The 21,522-nt window shown below is 32.3% G+C and overlaps 1 protein-coding gene across 1 annotated transcript in view; it reads left to right on the top strand.

The window, feature by feature from the left end:
• MDGA2 (MAM domain containing glycosylphosphatidylinositol anchor 2) overlaps positions 1-5,965 on the top strand; it is an 831,762-nt gene extending 825,797 nt beyond the window's left edge. Inside the window, exon 17 of the mRNA XM_054449174.2 lies at positions 673-5,965. Within this exon, the coding sequence (XP_054305149.2) occupies positions 673-761 (89 nt within the window). The 3' untranslated portion in view covers positions 762-5,965. The remainder of the gene's footprint in view (positions 1-672) is intronic.
• The last annotated feature ends 15,557 nt before the right edge of the window (positions 5,966-21,522 follow it).

Raw genomic sequence — 21,522 nt, 5'->3', positions numbered from 1 at the left:
CCACGGTAAGGCATGCATTCTAAGAGGCATCAACTGGACACCAGGTTTTAACAGAAATCCCAATTACAGTAGGACTTTCCAGGCCGATTGGTGGAAGGGATTTTTTAGTTTGAATGGACTTCATCATGCCTCTAAAAGTTAAAATAAAGAGAAAATGATTTGTATAAGTTATAGATAATGGACTGATCTAAACATGGATCATCTACTAGTTGCAATAGTTAATTTCTGTACACATAACCATCCCTTTCTAGTTTTCATTAAGATAGATTTTTCTTTCAGTCTTCAAGCTTATCCACTTTGGGAAGCTTGAAAAAAAATCTACTTTTTGAAGTATTCTGATAATTTTCTCCATGTTCCTGCTTTCCTGTGGCTAGCAGAACTCTTAAGATTGAGCTCAACCACAAACCTATGTGAATATGTTATGAACAAGTTTTCATAGCATATTATATCAATTCAAAATCTGTAAATCTTTTTATCAAGTGCCTCACCATATATTCATTTTCCTTTTCACTTCCCTTAGCTATGATGCTGATAAATAAAACAAAATAAAAATATTTTCCAGAAATATTTTCCATATACTTGTTTTATTATTCACCAAGATTGTGTTAGTAGCTACGTGGAATGCTTATTATTCTTCTTTTTTTTGTTTGCATTTATTTTCCTTATCTTTAGATTCCGTTGATGGTGCTGTTGGGATTTTGGTTCATATATGGCTTTTTCCCGTTATCGTCCTCATCTCTATCTTAAGTCCTCGAAGGTGACCTTATCCTGGCAGAGGCTATAAAAGATTCACCAGGCACTGGCACGAAGAAAGAGTCTTTGTAAATGGACATTGAACAAACAAACTACCAAAGATTCCTCCACTGACTACTGACTCAAAAATAAAATAATAAAAACAAATTTTTTTTAAGCACTGGGGATAAAAAGACATCATGGAAGTATAACTTATTCCAAACTAAACATAAAAGATAATCTTGACCTGAGTAGAGAAGAGACCTTCAGGTGCTTTTGTGGCTAAAAAGATTACAGCGTCATCTGGTTGAACTCTGGAAAAAAAAAAAAAAAAGAAAAAAAGAAAAAAAAAGAGCTATAGAAATCCTTGTCAAAGCACAAAGTCATGGCTGGTTTTGTTTCAAATGAATAGTTTGCTTGTTACCATGGAAACCTAATGGCCTGCCAACAAAAACCTCACTGTAAACAGGGTACGTGAAGAGCTGGCATTTATTTTCCTTTCAAGAAGGTTTTCATAGAGAATTAAATAAATGTAGGCCCTTTTACCTTTGGCTGTTACCCTTCCTTGAAAATAACCCGAACTCAGAATTATTTAAAGCATTCATGTTTCTCCCCACCTTATCCCCATCCCATCTTTATTATTATTATTTTTCTCCCATGGCTAAGCTAGATAACTGTATGCTGTCTCTTTTTGCATGCACTACTATCCAGGATGGTAAACCTGGGCTTACATATTACACAGGCTTATCGGAGTTTGCTTGCGGCCACTTGAACACCCAAACTACGTCATCTGTTCCAATGAAGAAACCAAACCACCATCTTTTATAAATTGCCATGGAAACCAAGTGCCTTCAATGAAACAAGCCTGAATAATTTTCAACTCAGAAGCTTGCACTGCTAAGAGTGGTTTGTGTAAAACTATTTTATAAACAAACTACAGAGCCTAAATGTGCAAATTACAGGCAAGACAACAAAGCCGCTTCTGAAGAAGAAAGGACCGAAGCTGCTGCGTAAGCCCATGCAGACAAGATATTTGTTGTTTAACCTCCTAGACAGTCATGGCCTTTCGGCTTATTGTCCATTAGAAAATTACTTCCTCTGAGACCAGACATGGAGCAACACTTTTTTTCTTCCAGGTTATTAAATGGGTCAACCAGAGCAAAAGGTTATTAAGAGTACTTAGTGCAGAAGGTGGTAAAACACAAAAGTGATTTTTTTACTCTAACCTCCATTTGAAATGAAATTGGCCCTAGTTTTAGAGGGAACAAGAAAATGTTTGGGATTGCAGTGCATACTAACTCTACAGTGGAACTGGGCCTGAGAAATCTGGCTTTATTCTAAACCCTGAGGGTAATATGCCTCTGCCCTTTAGTCAGACTCTGTGCAAATTGTGAAATATTATTTTATTATTTTACCAAGATTAAAAAACACTTTTACAAAAAAACAAAAACCTGTAAAAATGATTTTGAGCTACCTGAGGACAAATCATATCTTTAACCAGCCAGTTTTCCAATGCATTGTAAATTTCACTTAAACCTGTTGGTTATGAAAATTTGAAGATCCTTTTCCTTAAATTATCTCAGCTTTTAACTTCATTTAAAAAGACTTTTGTCTAAGAAGAATATTATTATTATATGTTCTTTCAACACCCCAGCATTAAAAAAAACTGATTATGCAAGTAATTGGAATATAAGTATTAAATTATAACATTTACGAATATTAATATAAAAGCACAACAAAATGTAGTGGAAAATGACAAAGGTTGATTTTTTAAAACAATTCTGTAGAAATGTTTGTGCAAATTCAGTAATTCAACTTAAAATATAATTTTACAGCTATGTTCAATAAAGCCTCTTTCCAGGTAAGGTATGACAAGCAGTATGTGTGTTTGTTGAGCAATGTTCACTTATCACTAAAATGAAATTAGTTATACAATTTATTGGTTACCATGGGATAAATCTTCAGTGCTCCACATACCTTAATGTCTGCAGAAAGAAATTTTAATAGGAACTCCCTGATGTACTCTCCTATATTTGTAATACATGCAGAAAGCAGTTAAACCTTTGAAGGTAAAATATGAAACATATATGAACCTGGAATTTAATGTCTATTTTCAGTCAGTTCAAAAGGGGACCAGTTTGAATATTTAGGTAGTGATGGAATTGATCTGAACCAAGTCCTTTAAATTAAACATAATAAACAAATGAGTTTCATAACTTGTTTGAATGAATTAGGCATCTTAAAATTTTTTCAGAGTTTCACAGTAACCCATATACTTTATCAGACCAAAGAGATTCAAATACACGGTATCTGGGGCATTTCTTTTACTTTTTACAAAATTTCTCTTCACCTTGACTTCCATTTTGTGGCAACTAGCCCCTTTTCTCCACTATCTCTTATCAGTAGATCACCCTTTTTAATTGATTTTCTGCACTCTCATTCATGATAATAGCAATGAAAATGTTTTAGATCTAAAAGGAGACTCTTAACTCATTGCCTCTCCCTCCCTTGATCTTTAAGTTGATTTCAGTGAGGGTTTTGCAAAAAAATAAAAAATAAAAAAGACTATATTCAGAATATTTGACTATACGTGTGTCCTTTTCAGGTAAACAACCAAATGTCCTATTATCCTAACTAATCCTGCACAAAGAAGTTACTGTAAGAAAAAGTTTCAATCCTACTACTAAGCATTTATAAAATACTAAAATCTTTCCTACCCTCTCAAACAGTAAGAATACACAATGCTTCAGAAGTTAATGAGAACTGGCTGGTACCACAAATTAATTTTGATTAAATTTTTAAAAGATTGCAGATGAATGTGAAGAACAAAGGGGCAATCAGAAGAAGTGCAAAGCAATCAGACTTATTGAGATGGTAATAAAATGTATATCTCAAGTGGGTTCTGGATCATTCACGTAAACCAACAAACAATTTGAATCAACGTTTTTCACTACAGATTATATGTTCAGTTGCTTTAATTGAAAGTAAATGGATAAAATGCAGAAATTTTAAAAGATTGGGATAAGTGAAATGTAAATTTTGTTAAGTAACCTCTTCTTTAATATTAGTAAAAATAATGAAACATTTAAAACACTCATTTAGCAACTGCCTTCCTTTTCCTAATATTTTTTGTATTTATTATGAACTGGACTCACCAACATATTTTTCCTTTTCCGTTTTGATAACATATTTAAAGTGTAATTGATGCCAATATTTTTTGTTCTTTTATAGAGAGGCACCAGGCAATGGAGCTTCTAATGTTGTGGAAGAAAGAATATACCATGTAATCTCTTATTGCCAGTAATTGATCCCAATTAATTTGGAGTATTATTCTATTTAATGGGTTCAGGAATGCTTGTCTCTCTACATGTTAACATCTCTGCAATTGGGCCTATTTTAATTGCAATTGGCAGCATTTCTTTGTAGTGATCTGTAAAATGCTTCATAGATAAAATGAAATTGACTAAAGTCACTAACATTGCCAGAAGTGCCAAACAATGCCTAATATTACTACTTTTCAACAAACCCTAAACTGAGAAGAAAACACCCAACCATATTTGTAAGATTTACATCAAATGCTTATTGACTATGCAGTATTTAAAAATAATGTAATTTTTATTTTGTCCATTTTAAAAATCTGAGTCCTCTCTTAAGTACATTATATACATACCTAGGTACACTCTTTTTTTTTCTTTTTTCTGCTACGTGTTTTTTAATTCCACCACAAATCACAATATGCTATATATCCCTGTTTAAAATGTTTCCTCCTTCCGTGTTATTCACAGTACTTTGTCACAAGTTTGGCCTGCCATTAACTTTTCTTTAAGAGATTTGAAAGATGCATGGTACACCACAATGTCATGCAATAGGCTAAACTAAAGGTATTTCATTTCACACGTATCACAGAATTGACTTCGGCATGGCAATGAATTATGATAATTATGATATTGAGAATTACAACCCAGCTAGTCAGTGACATCATGTAATAGAGTAAAAGCAATTCAATTCTTTTGTATTTTAAAATATGATGAAATACAAATTACAACTGTATTAACTTTTCACCAAACATGCATTTTTATTTTAAAAACTTTATAATAAACATATATGTCAATAAAATGTGTAACTTGAAGAACAATTAATTCATTTAGTTATGTAATTAAGACTGTATGAACCTGGCTCTGGTGTTTTACATGATCGATTTTTCTTTGCTCTGATTAGTGATTTGAAAGATGGTGATGGAATAATCTGATTTTTATAGACTGATTTCCAAGTATTCTTGTGAGTGCGTATTATTTACCACAAAACTTTTTTTTTTAATGTGCCTTTCAAAGATCAGGGCCGATCAACCGACATTTAAACTGGAAAATCTTTACCCCAAATTAATTTGCTTCTTGGTTGATGACTACTTTTTACTAATTGTTTCATCTGTGTCTCACCAAAGCAGAAGGTACACTCTTCTTGCAACTGGGTAGTTGATGTCAATGAGGAGTTATTGCATTTTCTGTGAAAACAATAAAATCATAGGGTTCAATCCCAAGCTATTTCCTTTCCTACAATGTTCCCTTTGTGGCTAATCAGTTTATTAGTTTTCTTAGTGCTTATTTTTAAAAAGCAATGTCTGGCATTTTCTACTTCTATATAGGAGAAAAGCTACCACAGAATGATCGGAACTTTTTTCAAATCTAATATAAAATGTTCTTTGCCGAATATCCACAATATTTATCAGTAAACATGTATGTTGTTATTACATAGAAAAAGAAAGACTAAAGACTTGAAATCTGTATGTGAACTATGTCAGTTCTGAATCAATCCATATGTTCATGTCTGCTTAGAAAAAGAAGCGAGGCTTAGAAAGGGAGAAATATTCCATATATTTGTATATGAATGACTTTGTTAACATATTAATTTAAAGCTTAATAAATTATGAGTGGTGATATCACTACCCTGAACCTACATTGAATATATTGAAATTAGGGAACTGGAATTCAAAATGTTGAGTAGGGCAGAGGTTAAACTCTGGGTAGAAACTGAAATAGTTTTCTCAAGGAAATATTTACAACTGATTGAATTTAATTTCAATTGTACTAATTTTCCATGAGTTGAGCTAAAGTGTATTCTTATTTTTCAATAAAACAATGGGAAATTCTATAAAATAGGGATTAGCTTGTTAGTTTCAGTTCGTTTTTGTATGGCTCTTAATTGTTGTCCTGGGTTTCCAGGATATCATTTTTATTTCTTGAGTCTCATCAATATATTTAAATGTGTAAGTTTAATCAAATATACATTGTGTTAAATTTATATTGAATATTAGTTTCATTTGAAATCTCAAAGTTTAGATTTAATTTTATTCCTTTTGGTATTTTCTTCCTGCTAAATAGTTTCAGATAGTTGTATGTTATTTTCCCTTGGATTTTTTTTCAATAAATGAAATTATGTTAAATACTCTATTAGTGTTTTGGGGAAATTTCTGCTGTCAATAGCACTTAAGTTAGAAACAAAAAGATATTTAGAAGAGCAATTATGTTTGCAATTTCAGATGAAAATGCCATCATTTTCTCTCACTATTGAAAAGCTTTTAGAGACTCAACACTGCAGTGAGCACAATTAGCCCATTAAGATATGTGTGGATTTTTACATCCTTTCTAAAGGATGATTTATAAGATTGTGTTAAACAAACAGGCACTAAAATCTTCCTGAATTAATGTGATTTAAGAATTATAACTCAGTTTAGTAACTCTGGGCTTCTGTATGATATGTGAAATAATTGCAGTTTAATGGTGCTAATGTTATTCAGGAAGATAGTTTTAATCATATATTTCATGGGGACACTAGGCTAAATGTGAGTTTTCTGGGAGAAACAAATAATATTGCTTGACAGTGATTGAATGAACCAAAGTATAAAGGGAATTCTAAAAATTAACTTGCTTATCATTGTTTCCCTACTGACATTTTAGCTTAATTTTATCTTTATTTTTGGTATTATATATCTAAATAAACCTAAGAAATTTTGGAAATGCAGATACAATTAACATTAACAGACTCATTAACAGTGTTCAAAAATCAACCCCCCAACTGCCTTCTAACTATGTGTTAATTGCTGTTTATTTTTCATATGCTATTTTAGTTGAATTAAGGATCTTACCTATATTTGTATTTCCAGTAGTCTTTAGTTGTCTACATACTTGCTTCCCAAATGAAACTGTAACCTCTTCCATTGCATGATGTGTCATTCACATCTTCAGTAGTCTCTATTGAACCTAGGTAAATTGTAAGTCACGATTCTATGGAGACTACTGAATTAATGATTATCGAAATAATTTATGATTTAGAATCATATTTAGACCAGAACTTACTCAGTTAGCCTAGAAATGAACAGCAACTTCATCTTTCACTAATAAAATCAATGTAATTTCATAGACAGAAGAGATCTCCTGTATGTTGAGAAAAAATGAGAAGCCAACTGAAGAAACAGTTTAACCATTTGCAACATAATTTTCTAGCACTTCTTAGTTTTACAGAAAACAATTGTATTTCTTAATAAAAGAGCAAATGTTAATGTTTTGCAAAGAAAATCATTATATGTTTAAACTAAGGAAAATTAGACAAATTCTGTATATTTTGTGTTAGATATCATAATTACACATGAAAATAATACTTTAGGGAATCTCTATAACTAAAATGTATTAATTATAGAATATTATGCTTCAGTTTACATCAGTAGGATCATATAAGCTCCAGCTAAATTCAAAATCTTAGCTCCTTTCTAGAGTTTGCTGCAGTATATATTTCTTGGGATCTAAACTTGAAGTGTAGTATACTCAGACAGGCAGATATTTTTCAGAGTTGTATGGTAATTTGAATTGTAAAACAAAATTTTAAAATTAAGACTATTTTAGGGTAATAGTTCATGTAGCAGAAACTAGATTCTTACGAATGGAACAAAATAATAAGAAACAAATTAATTTTCAAAATTGGGAACAGTGTTGAATAGAGAGGACTATTAATTTTTATTATTTTAACTTGTTTCTGCTTTGAATTACATTTTTTAATTTTCAAAACTAACACAATTTAACAGGCCGATAAGTCCAAAATATAAGGATGGTATGGTGCTAATATATGGCAGCCAAATAATAGTTATTAAGTAAATGAAAAATAAGTACTTCAATGTCTGTTGTAAATTTTTAATGAAAGAAACATACATCTTTTTGCAGATTTTGGTAATATCTTGTACAAGACTGAGATTTTGAATGTATCCAAAAGGCTTTTTCCAATGCAGTCATATCTGGGGGTGCTGGAAGGGTACCCATTCTGAATCAATCCGCCCACTCTAGAATATGATGCAATTATTCTGCAGTTTGCCATTCAGTTATCCATTCCTTCATCCTTAGCACTACTTTTTTCCATTTAGTATTCCTTTAAACTACAAATACTTTCATAAGAGAAAGATATTCGTCCTTAATAATATGGGGTACATTTTATCTGATCAAAATCTTCCCAATAACTAGAATAATAGGCTGAGAAAACTTACCAGAAAGGACTAGGAAAAAGAAGGAGAAGCATGCTAAAAGAAGATGTATAGGACTTGAAAGACTACATTCATTTCATAATTTTCCTGAGAATAGGTTCAGATTGCATGCCCAATACAGAAAATGTAGATAGAATGAGAAGAATGTCCAGCTGTCAGATATATGCAGTGGATCAAAGAACAGAATTGCAGAGTTTATAGAACAGAATCATAGACAATGAAGTCACAGAGATGGGGACAATATGAATAGGTATGGATAATGTAGTTTAAAATGAAATTAGTTAAATGAGTGCTCACATCAGTACAAGAGAGACAAAAGGAAAATTTTGTAATCAAATTCATTTGGTAGAGACATAAAATCTAGAAAGTGGAAATAAAGTGTTCAAATCAAGTAAGTTTGAAAAGGAGTTGCAATAAATACATCTGCAAATATTTTACCTCATGTTCTTCTCGCTTTCTCTTCTTTCCTTTTCAGTGACTATTTACATCTTGGCTTCTCTGTCCACTTTCTCCTTCCTGTGTTATGTGAAGTCACATAATGTAGATTAGTTTAGAGTAAATTTTACTTTAAGACGTATTTCAACAAGCAAGTTCCTGTCTCAAAGTGCTTCTGCTCACACTTTTACTCTAGCACTTTCTCATTAAGTAATTTTAATCAACTTATTTAATGTTCCTACAACTCAGTTTTTTTCTCCTGTAAAATAAGGATAATAGCAACAGTAATAATATGGTATTTTAGAGGATTCATAGGAGGCTCAAATGAGATAATCTGTGAAAAGCACTTAAATAATTTCCTAGAGTATAGCAAGCATTAAAAAGCACTCTTTACTGATATGCTTCCTATTATTAGAGAAAGAGAAGAATGTTGAAAATCATGAAGTCTGTTACAATGCACATGTGCCAAGTTTGGAAATGAACATCATCAAGTTATTTCTACTTTCTCTAATAATCTTACTTCAAGCCAGTGCTTATGCTTACATTCATACACACACAGCATTTACATAACGATTTATCATTTTCAAAGTGTTCTCAAACTCATTATTTTATCTGTTCATGGGTTAGTGACTTACATGTAGTATATGTGATTCTACATATGATGGAAGACTTAACGATTTTTTTTCCAGAACCCTGACTCTTACGGCATGTAGAAGGGCACCCTTTCACATGTGACCCAAGAGCAAAATATATATATATATATATATATAGTGCTTAATAAGCAATGTCTCTTGTATTTTAATACCCAGTGAACCTGCATACATTAACAAATCTAAAGCAACATTATTTTACGTAGCATGGAGAAGAAAAAAAAATCTGTTTTTATTGTGATTACAAGAACCACCAGTTTTAACAGTCAGTCCTATTTCAGAGATGTTAAAGTGTTTTTAAAAATTAAACATTAACTGGCCAGGCATGGTGGCTCACGCCTGTAATCCTAGCTCTTGTGTAATCCTAGCTCTTTGGGAGGTTGAGATGGGTGGATCACCTGAGGTCAGGAGTTCGAGACCAGCGTGGCCAACATGGTGAAACCCCATCTCTACTAAAAATATGAAAATTGGCTTGGTGTGGTGGCGGGCGCCTGTAGTCCCACCTACTCAGGAGGCCGAGGCAGGAGAATCGCTTGAACCCAGGAGGCGGAGGTTGCAGTAAGCTGAGATTGTACCATTGCTCTCCAGCCTGGGCAACAGAGCAAAAACTCCTTCTCAAAAAAATAAATAAATAAATAAATAAATAAAAATAAAACATTAAAATTGATAAAATATGCCATCATTTATAATTATTCCAGATATTTCATTTGAATCTCATAGAAAACCTGCTTTGTGTATTAGAATGCAGCCAGATTGGGACTTTAATGTTAATCAAAACCTCCTAGGATGGTTATTGACCATTGAGATTCCAAGGTTTTGGCACCAGAGGTTTACAGTCAACAGAGATGGGGGGAAGGGAGAGGGCCTAGGTTTTAAACAAGCTGCTTAAATAATTCTGGTGTATATGATCAAAAAATCAGAATTTGGTAAACATTGGTGTAGTGGAAAGAACGTACGTTCAAATCCTGATTTTACCATTAGTAGCTGTGTGACCTTATGTAGATGGTTTAAGTTCTCTGTTCCTTAGTGTCCCTTGGACACACTGTAGAGCAGTCTGGAGCCAGACTGCCTGGATTCTTCCTATACAATTTCCCTCCATTCCTTCATGTGTAAAAGGAGGTAGTATATTGCCTAATTTATGAGCTAATATATGTAAAACACTTAGAACATTACTGGTAAATAAGAAGTGCTATGTAAGTGTTTACTCACCTGTAAAAAAAAAAGGCGCAGCAATAATAATACCCATCTCATAATGCCATGATGATTAAATGAGGTAATGCATATCAGGTATAATATTTAGCAAAGAAACCATTTTGGATTTTTTTTTTTCAAAATAATGGCTTAATGCAGTAATCTATCTTCTAAATAATTTTAAAATTTTTTCATGAATAACCCTTTTTTTAACCTTGTTTTATCTTGAGGATAGACAAGGAAGAATTTTCCACAATATTTTAATGATGCAAATATTTTAATATTGTTATGTAACTGACATAAATTATATTAGCCCTCAAATGAAGTAAGTTCTCTGGTATTACTTTCTAATATAAATGACTTTTGAATAATCATGCTTATTTTAGAATGTAAACATTTAGAAAAATTAGACATTTATTAGTGAATAAGCACAAGTTTGGCATTCTTCAAAAGTTAATCATTAATATTTATATATGTACATATATTCTAGACAGAAATGTTGCTAATTTGTAAAAATTTAACCTTTTATTTTGACATAGATTTACATGCAGCTGTAAGAGATAACACAAAAGTTTCATATACACTTTACCTATTTTCCCCCAGTGATAACTTTTAAGACTGTAGTACAATATCACAAACATATTGACATTGATACAATCCACTAATCTTGTTCCCCAGTTTTATTTGTGCTTGCGTGTAAGTGTATATTTAATTATGTGTATTTTAAACACATCTGTAGGTTCATGTATCCATCACCACAGTCAATACACAACAGTTCAGTCACCACAGGGATCGCCCTAGTGTTGCCTTTTGACAATACATCTCCCTTCGGCCAGCTAATTCTATACCACTGGCAACAATTAATCTGTTCTCCATTTCTACAGTTTTGTCAATTCAAGAATGTTACATAAATGGTATTATACGCTACATAAATATTGGAGAGTTGCTTTTTTCAGCCTAATTTCTTGGAGATTTATCCAAGTTGTGGTATGTATCAATAGATTGTGCCTTTTTATTGCTGAGTAATATTGTGTAGTATGCACGTACTACATTTTGTGTAACCATTTATCCATTGAAGGACATCTGGATTGTTTCCAGTGCAGGGCTATTATAAATAAAGCTGCTACAAACATTCATGTACACATTTTCCTGTGAACTTAGATTTCCATTACTCTGAGATAAATGTCCAGGAGTATAATGGCATGCAACATAGTAGTTGCATGTTTAGTTGTATAAGAAACTGCCAAATTGCTTTCCAGAGTGAGTATATCATTTTGCATTTCTGCCAACAATGTATGAGTGATCAAATTTCTGTACATTCTCACCAACATATGTTATTGTCACTGTTTTGTTTTTGTTTTAACTATTCTGATAGGTGTATAGTGATATCTCATTGCGGTTTTAGTTTGCATTTTCCTAAAGGCTAATAAAGTGGAACATCTTTTCATTTGCCATCTGAATATCCTCTTCTGTGAAATGTCTAACCATGTCCTTTGCCTGTTTTATAATTGCATTTTTAAATGGTTTAGTTTTGAGAACTCTTTTTATATTCAGCATCAAAGTCATTTGCCAGACATGTGGTGTTCAAATATTTTCTCCCTGCCTGCACCTTGTCTTATCATCCTTATCACATGGTATTTTGCAGGGAAAAAGTTTTTAGTTTTGATAAGGTCCAATTTATTTATTTTTCCTTTATGGATTGTGCTTTTTTGATGTAAAGTCTAAGGATGCTTTGTCTAGGCTTAACTACTAAATATTTTCTTGCCGTTGTAATTTTCAAATCAACGTTGCCCTTATCTTAAAATAGAAAATAAAACAAATTTTTAGACTTGTATTATGTTAGGTACATTTATTTTAACTCAAAGTACTGGCTTTTTTCATAGCAATGATGAAATATGTAAAATTATCAAATAAATGTGTCTAAAAGTTAGATATTTTAAGTATTAAATCTAAATTTAGAAGGTAACATTTAAAGTTAATTATATATTATCTGACATTCCATAGAAACATTCATTTAAGAAGAAAGTTGACTCTCTTTATCCCAAAACATACCCACAGATTACAACCTTGAATTTTTTGAATTACCCTTTAATGTCGCTAATAGGAATTATATCATGTAAAAAATCAGTCATACAAATAATTATGTATAAGGATATTGTGGTAGTTTATAATGTTGAAAGAAATGGAAACGATCTAATTGCCCATCAGAAAGGGAGCATGACATAAAGCATTTGTGCTCTTATATCTACTCCAGCTTTAATAGCACAGTGCATCCTGAGGACACCTGATTGCATGTGAGATTTTTTTCAAGAACCAGGACCTATCCATGATTGTAATTCAAAAGTGTCAGACATTTAACACCGCCACAACCACTCTCCTGTTTCCCCACCCTGTGCCAGCAGCCTTGGATCAACTCCTCAGCTTTCCATCCCTGAGGGAGAATAGCTCTGAAGAGCCTGTTTTATAGACACCCAGAGTTCTCCAGTGAGACCAAGTTTATTACTCACCATGGTCCCTGGATCAAGAGCAATCCTTTATTGGTTGTCTTAACTTCCCTTTCTCATTTCCTCACATCTCAGATTTACTGGCATCACCATCCAGATAAAATACTGCATTGAAACCCTTGTCTCAAACACTACTTATGAAAGAACTGAAAAATGATTTATTCGTAGAAGAGAGAAGCAAGAATCTGTTTAAGAAAATGGGCTCAAACTTAACATAGGATATATGTATTAACATATAAATATGTCCACTATATGTTGTTAGGCTAAAAAAATACATAAAGTTATATGTCAGCTGATATATTTATAAAAACATGTATACCCTAAAGTGCTAGGATTCTTCCTGCCTGGTAGATATAGTGAAGCAGTTTCATTTTTTATTCATTTTCTATTTTCTTTCTGGGTACTTTTTTTTTTTTCACATTGAACATATGTTAATTTTGTTGTCTTAAAAAAAAGAAGAAGGAAAACCCCTGATGAGAGAAAAGGAAGAAAATGGTTTAGTGCAAGGAAAAGTTTTCTTTGGGGTTTTTATTTTTCAAAAGTGGATCTTTTCTAGATTTGGCCTAGAAAATAAAGCTTTAGGCATTCTACAAGGGAAGTATAATACAGTAAGGAGAACCATGTCTGCCTAGTGAAGTCCTAGGGATGTGCTGGGATACTGAAAACAGGATAATTATCAAAGGCAAATATTACTTAATGGTGCACATTGGCAGAGGAAATCAAGTAGGTTGAAGAGTCAAAATATGCTCTACTTGGTGAAGCATACTTAATTCAAAGTTTAGGCTGGGAATATTAGTTGGAAGAAAAGAAAAAATCTTGATTGTGAGTTCATGAAAACTATAATATATGTATTAATGATGGGTAACAATGATGAGTTTAAATGCCAGAAGAAACATGCAGAATTTCTGTGTTGGAATATAATGGACATGTGCTTTAAGACTATTTTCCCACTTTTATCCCTTCTTTCCGGTACACTAATTATTTGTTGATCTCAGTTATAGTCTCTCAACTGTATTTATTTGTTCTGGAAAATAGTGCACTGCATATGAACGTAATCGCCATCACAGTGAATGCATTTCTTTTCATCTGTCTGGCCTGGCTAGCTCTGTTGATTTGGGCATGTGGTAATGAGGCCAGTGCTGTAGATTCAAACCCCATCCTAATTAGCTGTACATGGAGAGATGAACTCCATGGACAAACCTGCTACTCTCAACCAAACATTAGACCAATGCTTATTATCAGTCAGAAATGGGACTAAGATTGTGCAGCTAAATTGACGGTTTTCATTATCTTTATTGAACAAAAATGTTAAAACTTTGTTTTTCACTGGTGTATTAATACCCTATGCTTCTCCAGTATTCCTCTTGTCTGGAATGGCAGCAACAGTCACTAAAATTTAAGCCAGAAAACTGGGAATCAATCTTGATACCTCCACATTCTTCATTCTCTCTATTCAATCAATCACCACACCTATTTGTTTTGCCTCCTGAATATATTTCAAATCTATCTTCTCATGTCTAATGTCCCTACCCCACGCTAGGTTACCATGTACTCTTGCTAGGATACTGCAATAACTTCTTCTTGTAGACCTTTACATCCAATCCTGCCGTCTCTAGTCATTCTCTATGTTATAGCTTATGTGATTGTCTTAAAATGCAAATGCTATACACATTCTCCTTCTTGCAGCCTTTTAAAATCTTCCAATTGCTCATCAAATAAAGACAGAATTCCTTAAAGTAGGACATAAAGCCTGCATGACCTGGTTTCTTCTCACCAATCCAGCCTTACAGCTCCTGTTTGATGGGCACTGGTACTCCCCAAGACATATCATATTTCATAAATTATCAACAGATAATTTATGAAATAAATTAAGAAATGAATGATTATCCTACCACCTTCACTCACGTTGCTTCAGAACTTTTTTTTTTTTTCGTTTCCCCAGTGCCATCTCCATACTCAGGGTTGTGTCTGCTTTTGTTTTGTCTCTTAATGCTCTAAGCCCCTCTTCCTTTGTCCAGTTCAGTCCTGGTCTCAGCTTATACATACAATCCTCTGAAAATCCTTTCTTTATCATTTAGGCCAGATAGGTTTTCTCTATTATATTTACCCTTTTCCTTAGAACATTCCTAAAAAGTTTAATTGAATATTTGTGTGTTTTATTATTGTCAGTTAATTACCAGCTTATTACACTGTAAGCTCTAGGAAGCCAGGGGAAATATGCTTGTTTTGGTTACCTTTAAAAAAAATTCATAGGAGGGTCTCAAATATTTGTTAAATGAAAATGAATGACTATATTTCCCCTCTATTGATCCCTTAGAAGCCAAGTCCAAAGATTTCCCCAAAGATTCATTCTCTTCCATCATTTTGTACTGTTCATCACACTTTTTAATTTTGAAATTAAAACGTGTTGGTGTTACTGTGTTTGCTGGTTTTTCCTAATTGTTTTGAGTACTATCTATTGCTTCACATACCACCTATTTCTTCTTTTATCTTTAACTGTAGTTGTTTTCCATGGGTCTATGTTCATCCCACCCATTATAAGAACTACATCTCAGTGGATGATATCAAACTGACTTCAATCTCCCAGACTATATTTGTTATATAGATTCAAAATGTATGATGAATCATATACTCTACAGTCCAAATCAGAAATCAGTTTCCTCTTCACCACTAAAAAACGTTTTTTCTCCGGAATTATGATATTCTTCCGAATTCTCTATCTTGGTTAATTCGGTCACCATTATACTCCCATTTTTCTAGTCAACTATGTTCAAGTATATTCAAAACCCATAGAATCATCTTTGCCTCCGTGTGTTGTATCCAAAACTTAATCAGTATTGCTTCCTTATTCTGTCATCTCTAACCCTTTTAAAATTTCATTCTGCTTTCAAAGAAATTCAGACAGAACCTGTCTTGACATTGTAATACATACTAACTCATGTCACTACCCTTGTACCAGAGATTCATCATCATAACCATGTCAAATTTGTCTTCCTAAAGATAACTGTACTCCTTTACAAGAATGTGGAGCCTCAAATATTTTGGTCCCCTGCTCACGGATCCTTAGTATCTACCTATTGTATGCTGACAAACGTACAAACTCCTAAGTGTGTACCCAAATTTTTTTTAAATGTTTATATCTTGCCAGATTACTATGCATTGCAATTTTACTGAAAAGCATACACTCCCTAGAACATATTCACACTTTCTAAATTCTTTAAGCTTTATCTCACTATTCCACTTGACTTAAGTGGCTTCTAGCTTATGATCTTGAGGTAGAGTCCTACTCATTCTTGAACATTCGTGTCAAGTGCTACTTTTTATTCTGATAACCTTCTTGGACTCCATAACACCTTTTGGCACCTCTTTTATGGATATTTTGCTTTATATCATAACTATTAGGTCCTTGTCTTACTTCCTTAATGGAGACTGTAAGTTCCTTAAGAGCAGGTATTATTCCTTGTTAGTTTTATGTTCCCAGTCATGCAATTTCAAAGACTGGCATATACCAATATGCCAATATTTGTTGAATTAAACTAAATATGTAGGAAACCAAACTAATAAAAATGTATATATATAGAAAAAAATTCAAGAAATCATTAAAATTTGTACATCAGAATGTATAAAGACTTTATTGTTCCTGCTGTATCATTTGTTTTATTATAAGATTTAATATTATTAATGCTTATAGGATTAAATTGTCTTCAAATTATCTAATAAAACCTTAATGTGATATTCCCAAATGTTCTGTGAGATAGTCAGAATAAATAATAGAATATTCATTCTGAAGATCAGTAAACTGGAGTACAGAGATTTTATAACAGACCTACTAAGACCTCATAACATAACACGCCTAGAACTAAAACCAGGGTCTTTTAACATTCATCACCATAATACACTGTCTCATAATCCCAGTAATATTTGTTTGCAAATATAAAGTGAATTAATGTATTAATGGTGTTTGATAGTTTAATTTTTTTATCTAAATGCATAATATATGTAAACATATTCCGGATATTCTTAAAGATGATGAGAAGACTGACAAAACTAATGAAAAAATAGGAAATGGCAATAATTAGAATTTATTAGTTAGTTATAATTATATATAGACACATATGCATAAAATTATGAATACATGTTTATGCATATAAATATATGTATGTGTATATGAATATATACACACACAATTTGTTATATAAGTATGTAGATAGACACATAGATCAGCACGTATACATATATAGCATATGACTGAAAATTCTAGGTACATAATTATTTCTCCCAAACATCTTATAATTTAGAATAAATGTTGTGGGGATGATCTCTCAGAAGCTAAACTAATCTCTTGACAAGGAATCATGAATCTGTATATAATATAGAAATTCAAAGGAGAAAAAATTGGAAAAGATTTACATTCTCATCAAAATTTGATCATGTACATCCTAGTCTGAAATTATCTGTAATGTATCAGCATAAACCAAAGTTCATATAACTGCAGCCACTTCAATTATTTTAGTGTTACTTGTACACAGCAGTCTTCACATGAATAATCCAGATTCAGATCCCTTGTGACACTTTGCATTTTGGATTCAGAGTCACGTTGAAAATTGTACAAGGAAGACATGGTGTTTAAACTTCAATAGTCTTCTTCATTCATCCTTAGCACTGAATACAGGCTCTATAGAAGAACTGGAATTTCCATGGTAATAATATGAAATATTTTGATATCAAAAATATGTAAAAGACTTTTCTGACACGCTAAGTACTTGGTGTGACTAAGAGGTTTAAGTGCAAGTGCACTGATATTGCTAAAGAAACGAAATGACTTAGTTGTAAGGAAAATCTATTTGTAATTTCCCCTTCACCCCTATAAAAGAGTTTGTTGAGAGGTACTATGACTGTTTCCAATTGGCTATAAATATTAAGAAGGAATTTCTAGACTATTAATTCTATGTTGAAGTTGAGTAGTGATAAACTTCATAAAGGCAGAAATCAAGTAAGTAAGTCAAATAAACAGGATTATTGTTTATATTTATAATGAATACACAAAGGAGAATGTCATGCCTCTTCTGAAAAGATTTCCCAGTAATGCTACTGCCTATTTATTTGAATAAATTTATTTTCTGTCCCAAAGAATAAGCTTAGAAAAATAACAATTTTGCAACTTGATAGTATAAAAGCAGTGTCCTACATGAAATATAATTTCTGTTAGAAAGGAAAAGTTTGTTCTAAGAAATACTTGCTGACAAAAGACACATTTAGTTCTTTTAAAAGTAGTTTAAATGATATCATTTGTTTTGTCAAATTTCTCTGAGATTTTCTTTGTGTTTTTTTTCTGCATTTGGATTTATATTCTTTTTAATTGTGAGTTGGTTGGGTGCTTAGTATTGAGGGAAAGGCAGATGGGTTGCCTGTACTAACTAGAGTATAGGCCTTACAACTTAGTCATGCTGGAGTTAGACTATTCTGCTTTCTTTTTACTTCTGAATTCATTTCTTCAAGCATGCATGAATTCTACAGAACTGTAGAGTATGCTATTACAAGGTAGGTATGCTGCTTTCAACTGGGAATGCAATGTGAACAAGATGTATGACACTGCCCATTCTCAAGTTAGTATCATCAATTTAAGTGAGCTTTTGCTTTTTTATATTTAAGGCAATCTAGCCTCAGTCTTCTTGGTGGGAAACAGTAATAAGTCTTGAATGAAATATTTACATGCATACTTGCAGTAGCTCTATTCAATTCTCAGTAAATATTTCTTAAATATACCCCACCCACCCAGTATTTGTGAATGTTGGTTCTACTCTTTGTTTTGCATTGCAAAATTAGGGAGAATCACACTGAAAATAACACTCTGCCTCCACAAACTACTCTTAGCCCATGAACCCAGTATCCCTTTGTTTTGTGAAACTGCTATAGTGACCAAAATATGGTGGTCGTGAATGGAGAGAATGCAGACACTCTGGAGAAAGGATGCTGTGAGGCTCTGTCAAAATCAGTTACTCAGAGCCCTCACTTCTCTCAGATCTGATATTTTGCAAAATTATTAGTTACAGCTATAAAGCAAGTGTCTTAAAAACTCTGGGGCTGTAACATAAGCAAACTCTCTTTTTGTGAGGTTAGCTCTGACTCAAAACCTAAAGTTAATTTAAAAAAAGAAATACACTTACCAGGAGCTTAACAAAATCTGTGATGCTGTGCAGTCAATTGAGAAGCTATATTTAAAGAGTCTTTGGGTAAATATGCCCATTTCTAAAGAAGCTATTACAAGCCTGACTTTCTTTATCCTTAAGTAAATTAGTACTTATCTGGTTAGCTATTGCAAGCAAACCTTCCAGGGTTGTGTTGCAAGTATAAAGGAAGAATAACCTAGAAATAACATAATTGGATTTAGAGGACTACCTGTATTTTGTTTCAACCATATTCTGTCCCCAATCTATAGAAATTTCCGCAGATTGAATGATTCTGTAAAATGACAACTTTCATAGTAATATTATAGTTAAAGTTGTTTCATTTTTGTTTAATCAGTTTCTAAGTTGTAATAAAATGTTTCTATTCACAAATGTAACGGGCTTTTTTAAAGTGATGGGTTCAAGAATGTATCTGTCTCTCTATTCATTTGATAATAAGAACAACAACAAATCAGTGACATCTATGAGCCAGGCATTGTTCTATGTATTAAGAACACAACAGAATAAACGACAAAAATACCTACACTTAGGTAGCTTATGTTCTAATAGAAGTATAAACCACCACCACTGTCACCACAAACAAAACAAAATAAACTGCTTTATACATTGAATTGTGACAAATGCTATGAATAAATAATAATAATAAAGCCGGGGAGAAGGAAAGCATTAGAACTGTAAGATGTTGTAAGATGATCTGTTCTTCATAGGTTTAAGAACAGTTTAGGAAATGAATTGAAATGATGTATGATAAATAAAGAGAAAAAAGCATTCATTTGTATCAAATGAAATGAATGAAAGTTACCTAAAAATTAACCTTTTTTCTTTCTTTCTCCCCTAATAGGAGGAACAGAAAAAATAAAAATCAAGAATTGCACATGTATAGAATTAATTTGAAATCAGATATATCTCAAACAATTATGCTAGGATTGAAAACTATAATTGATTTTTAATAAACAGAATTTTAAAATATAACAATTGTGACATTAAAATTCATATGAGGTGTGTTGATCATTGTACACATCTCACTTCTCCTATGCACCACATTTTGTTTTAGAAGATGGATGAAAGGGGCTATTTGCAGGTAAGGCCTCACATTTTGGCCATAAAAAAATCAGAGATGTATTTACCATTATTTACAACTTCTGATGTGTCAAATACCTTTAGAAAGAAGAAAATCATTAAATCAAAAATTGAATTGCTGTCTATAATAAGTAGTGTAAACATTATAGTTAATATCCAAGCAATTACCTTACATTTAGAATATTTAGATCTTTATATTTCTGTGTGGGTTACTTGCAAATTAACTCAGTTTTTGTTATATATTGTTTACCAGTTCAAAGCTGGGTGTTCAGATTAGTTACTTAATCTGACCAATGTTTTCTGATTTTGACTCCTTGTCTCTCTCTCTCTAAAAGGCACATACATATGAAAAATAAGTTTCATAATTTTAACTCTAATTGACTTCTAAATATAGAGAAGCCAATTGCCTTACCTTTAAACTTTTCTCCAATCTGTATTTCCAGAGAAAACATCCAAAATTTTAGAGTCCAACTCCTATCTTTCTTTGCTTGATTATTTCTGTTGAATCTGATCAGTAAGCAAATTCTACCAATACCTTCTTCTTCCCACCTGTTTGCATTACTGATTTTATTAATATATCCTTTGCTCTCTTGACTGTATAATTTTGCTCATGATGTCTTCCTTTCCAAGATATCTTCTTTTCTTTCTGCACAAAATGGCCTCATGCATACTTTACTCAATGTTTTCTCAAATTCTAGTTTTTCAATATGCTGTCTTTTGCTGTTTTCCACTAAAATCTCTTTATTATTTTACGTTCATGTGGGCTTGTTCCCTCATCACTTTATTAGCATGGCTTATATTATTTCGTCTTGCTCTAATTTAATATTATGTTTTATTGATTTGAATCTTGGCAAACGCTGAGCATTTTAGGAAAATAAAACCCTAGAATTCTTCCTGTCCCCTGAGATGAGTGGGCATTCGGGGAGACAGCTATTATTGAAGGGGTCAAAGTTCAATCTAGCAACTCAAAATTTAATCACCCTATCCATAAGACCCATTTATGTGTTCCCTCTTCCATGATACACTTCTTAGCTGAGTTAGTTTTCGCTTCCTCAATTTTCCCAAAATATACTGTAACTACCTAATTTGTTTATAAGTATTCTTTAGACATCTGTCTTCTCTCTCAAACTATGAAGTTCTTATTTAAATTTATTCCTAGAACATAAACAGTGTCAAGCACAAAGCATTTACTAATTAATTGGTTATTAAATTAAATT

Source organism: Pongo pygmaeus, chromosome 15, assembly GCF_028885625.2.
Source record: "Pongo pygmaeus isolate AG05252 chromosome 15, NHGRI_mPonPyg2-v2.0_pri, whole genome shotgun sequence".
NCBI classification, from domain to species: Eukaryota; Metazoa; Chordata; class Mammalia; order Primates; family Hominidae; genus Pongo; species Pongo pygmaeus.
Note: the sequence above shows the minus strand (reverse complement) of the source record. Positions and strands in the feature narration are given on the sequence as shown.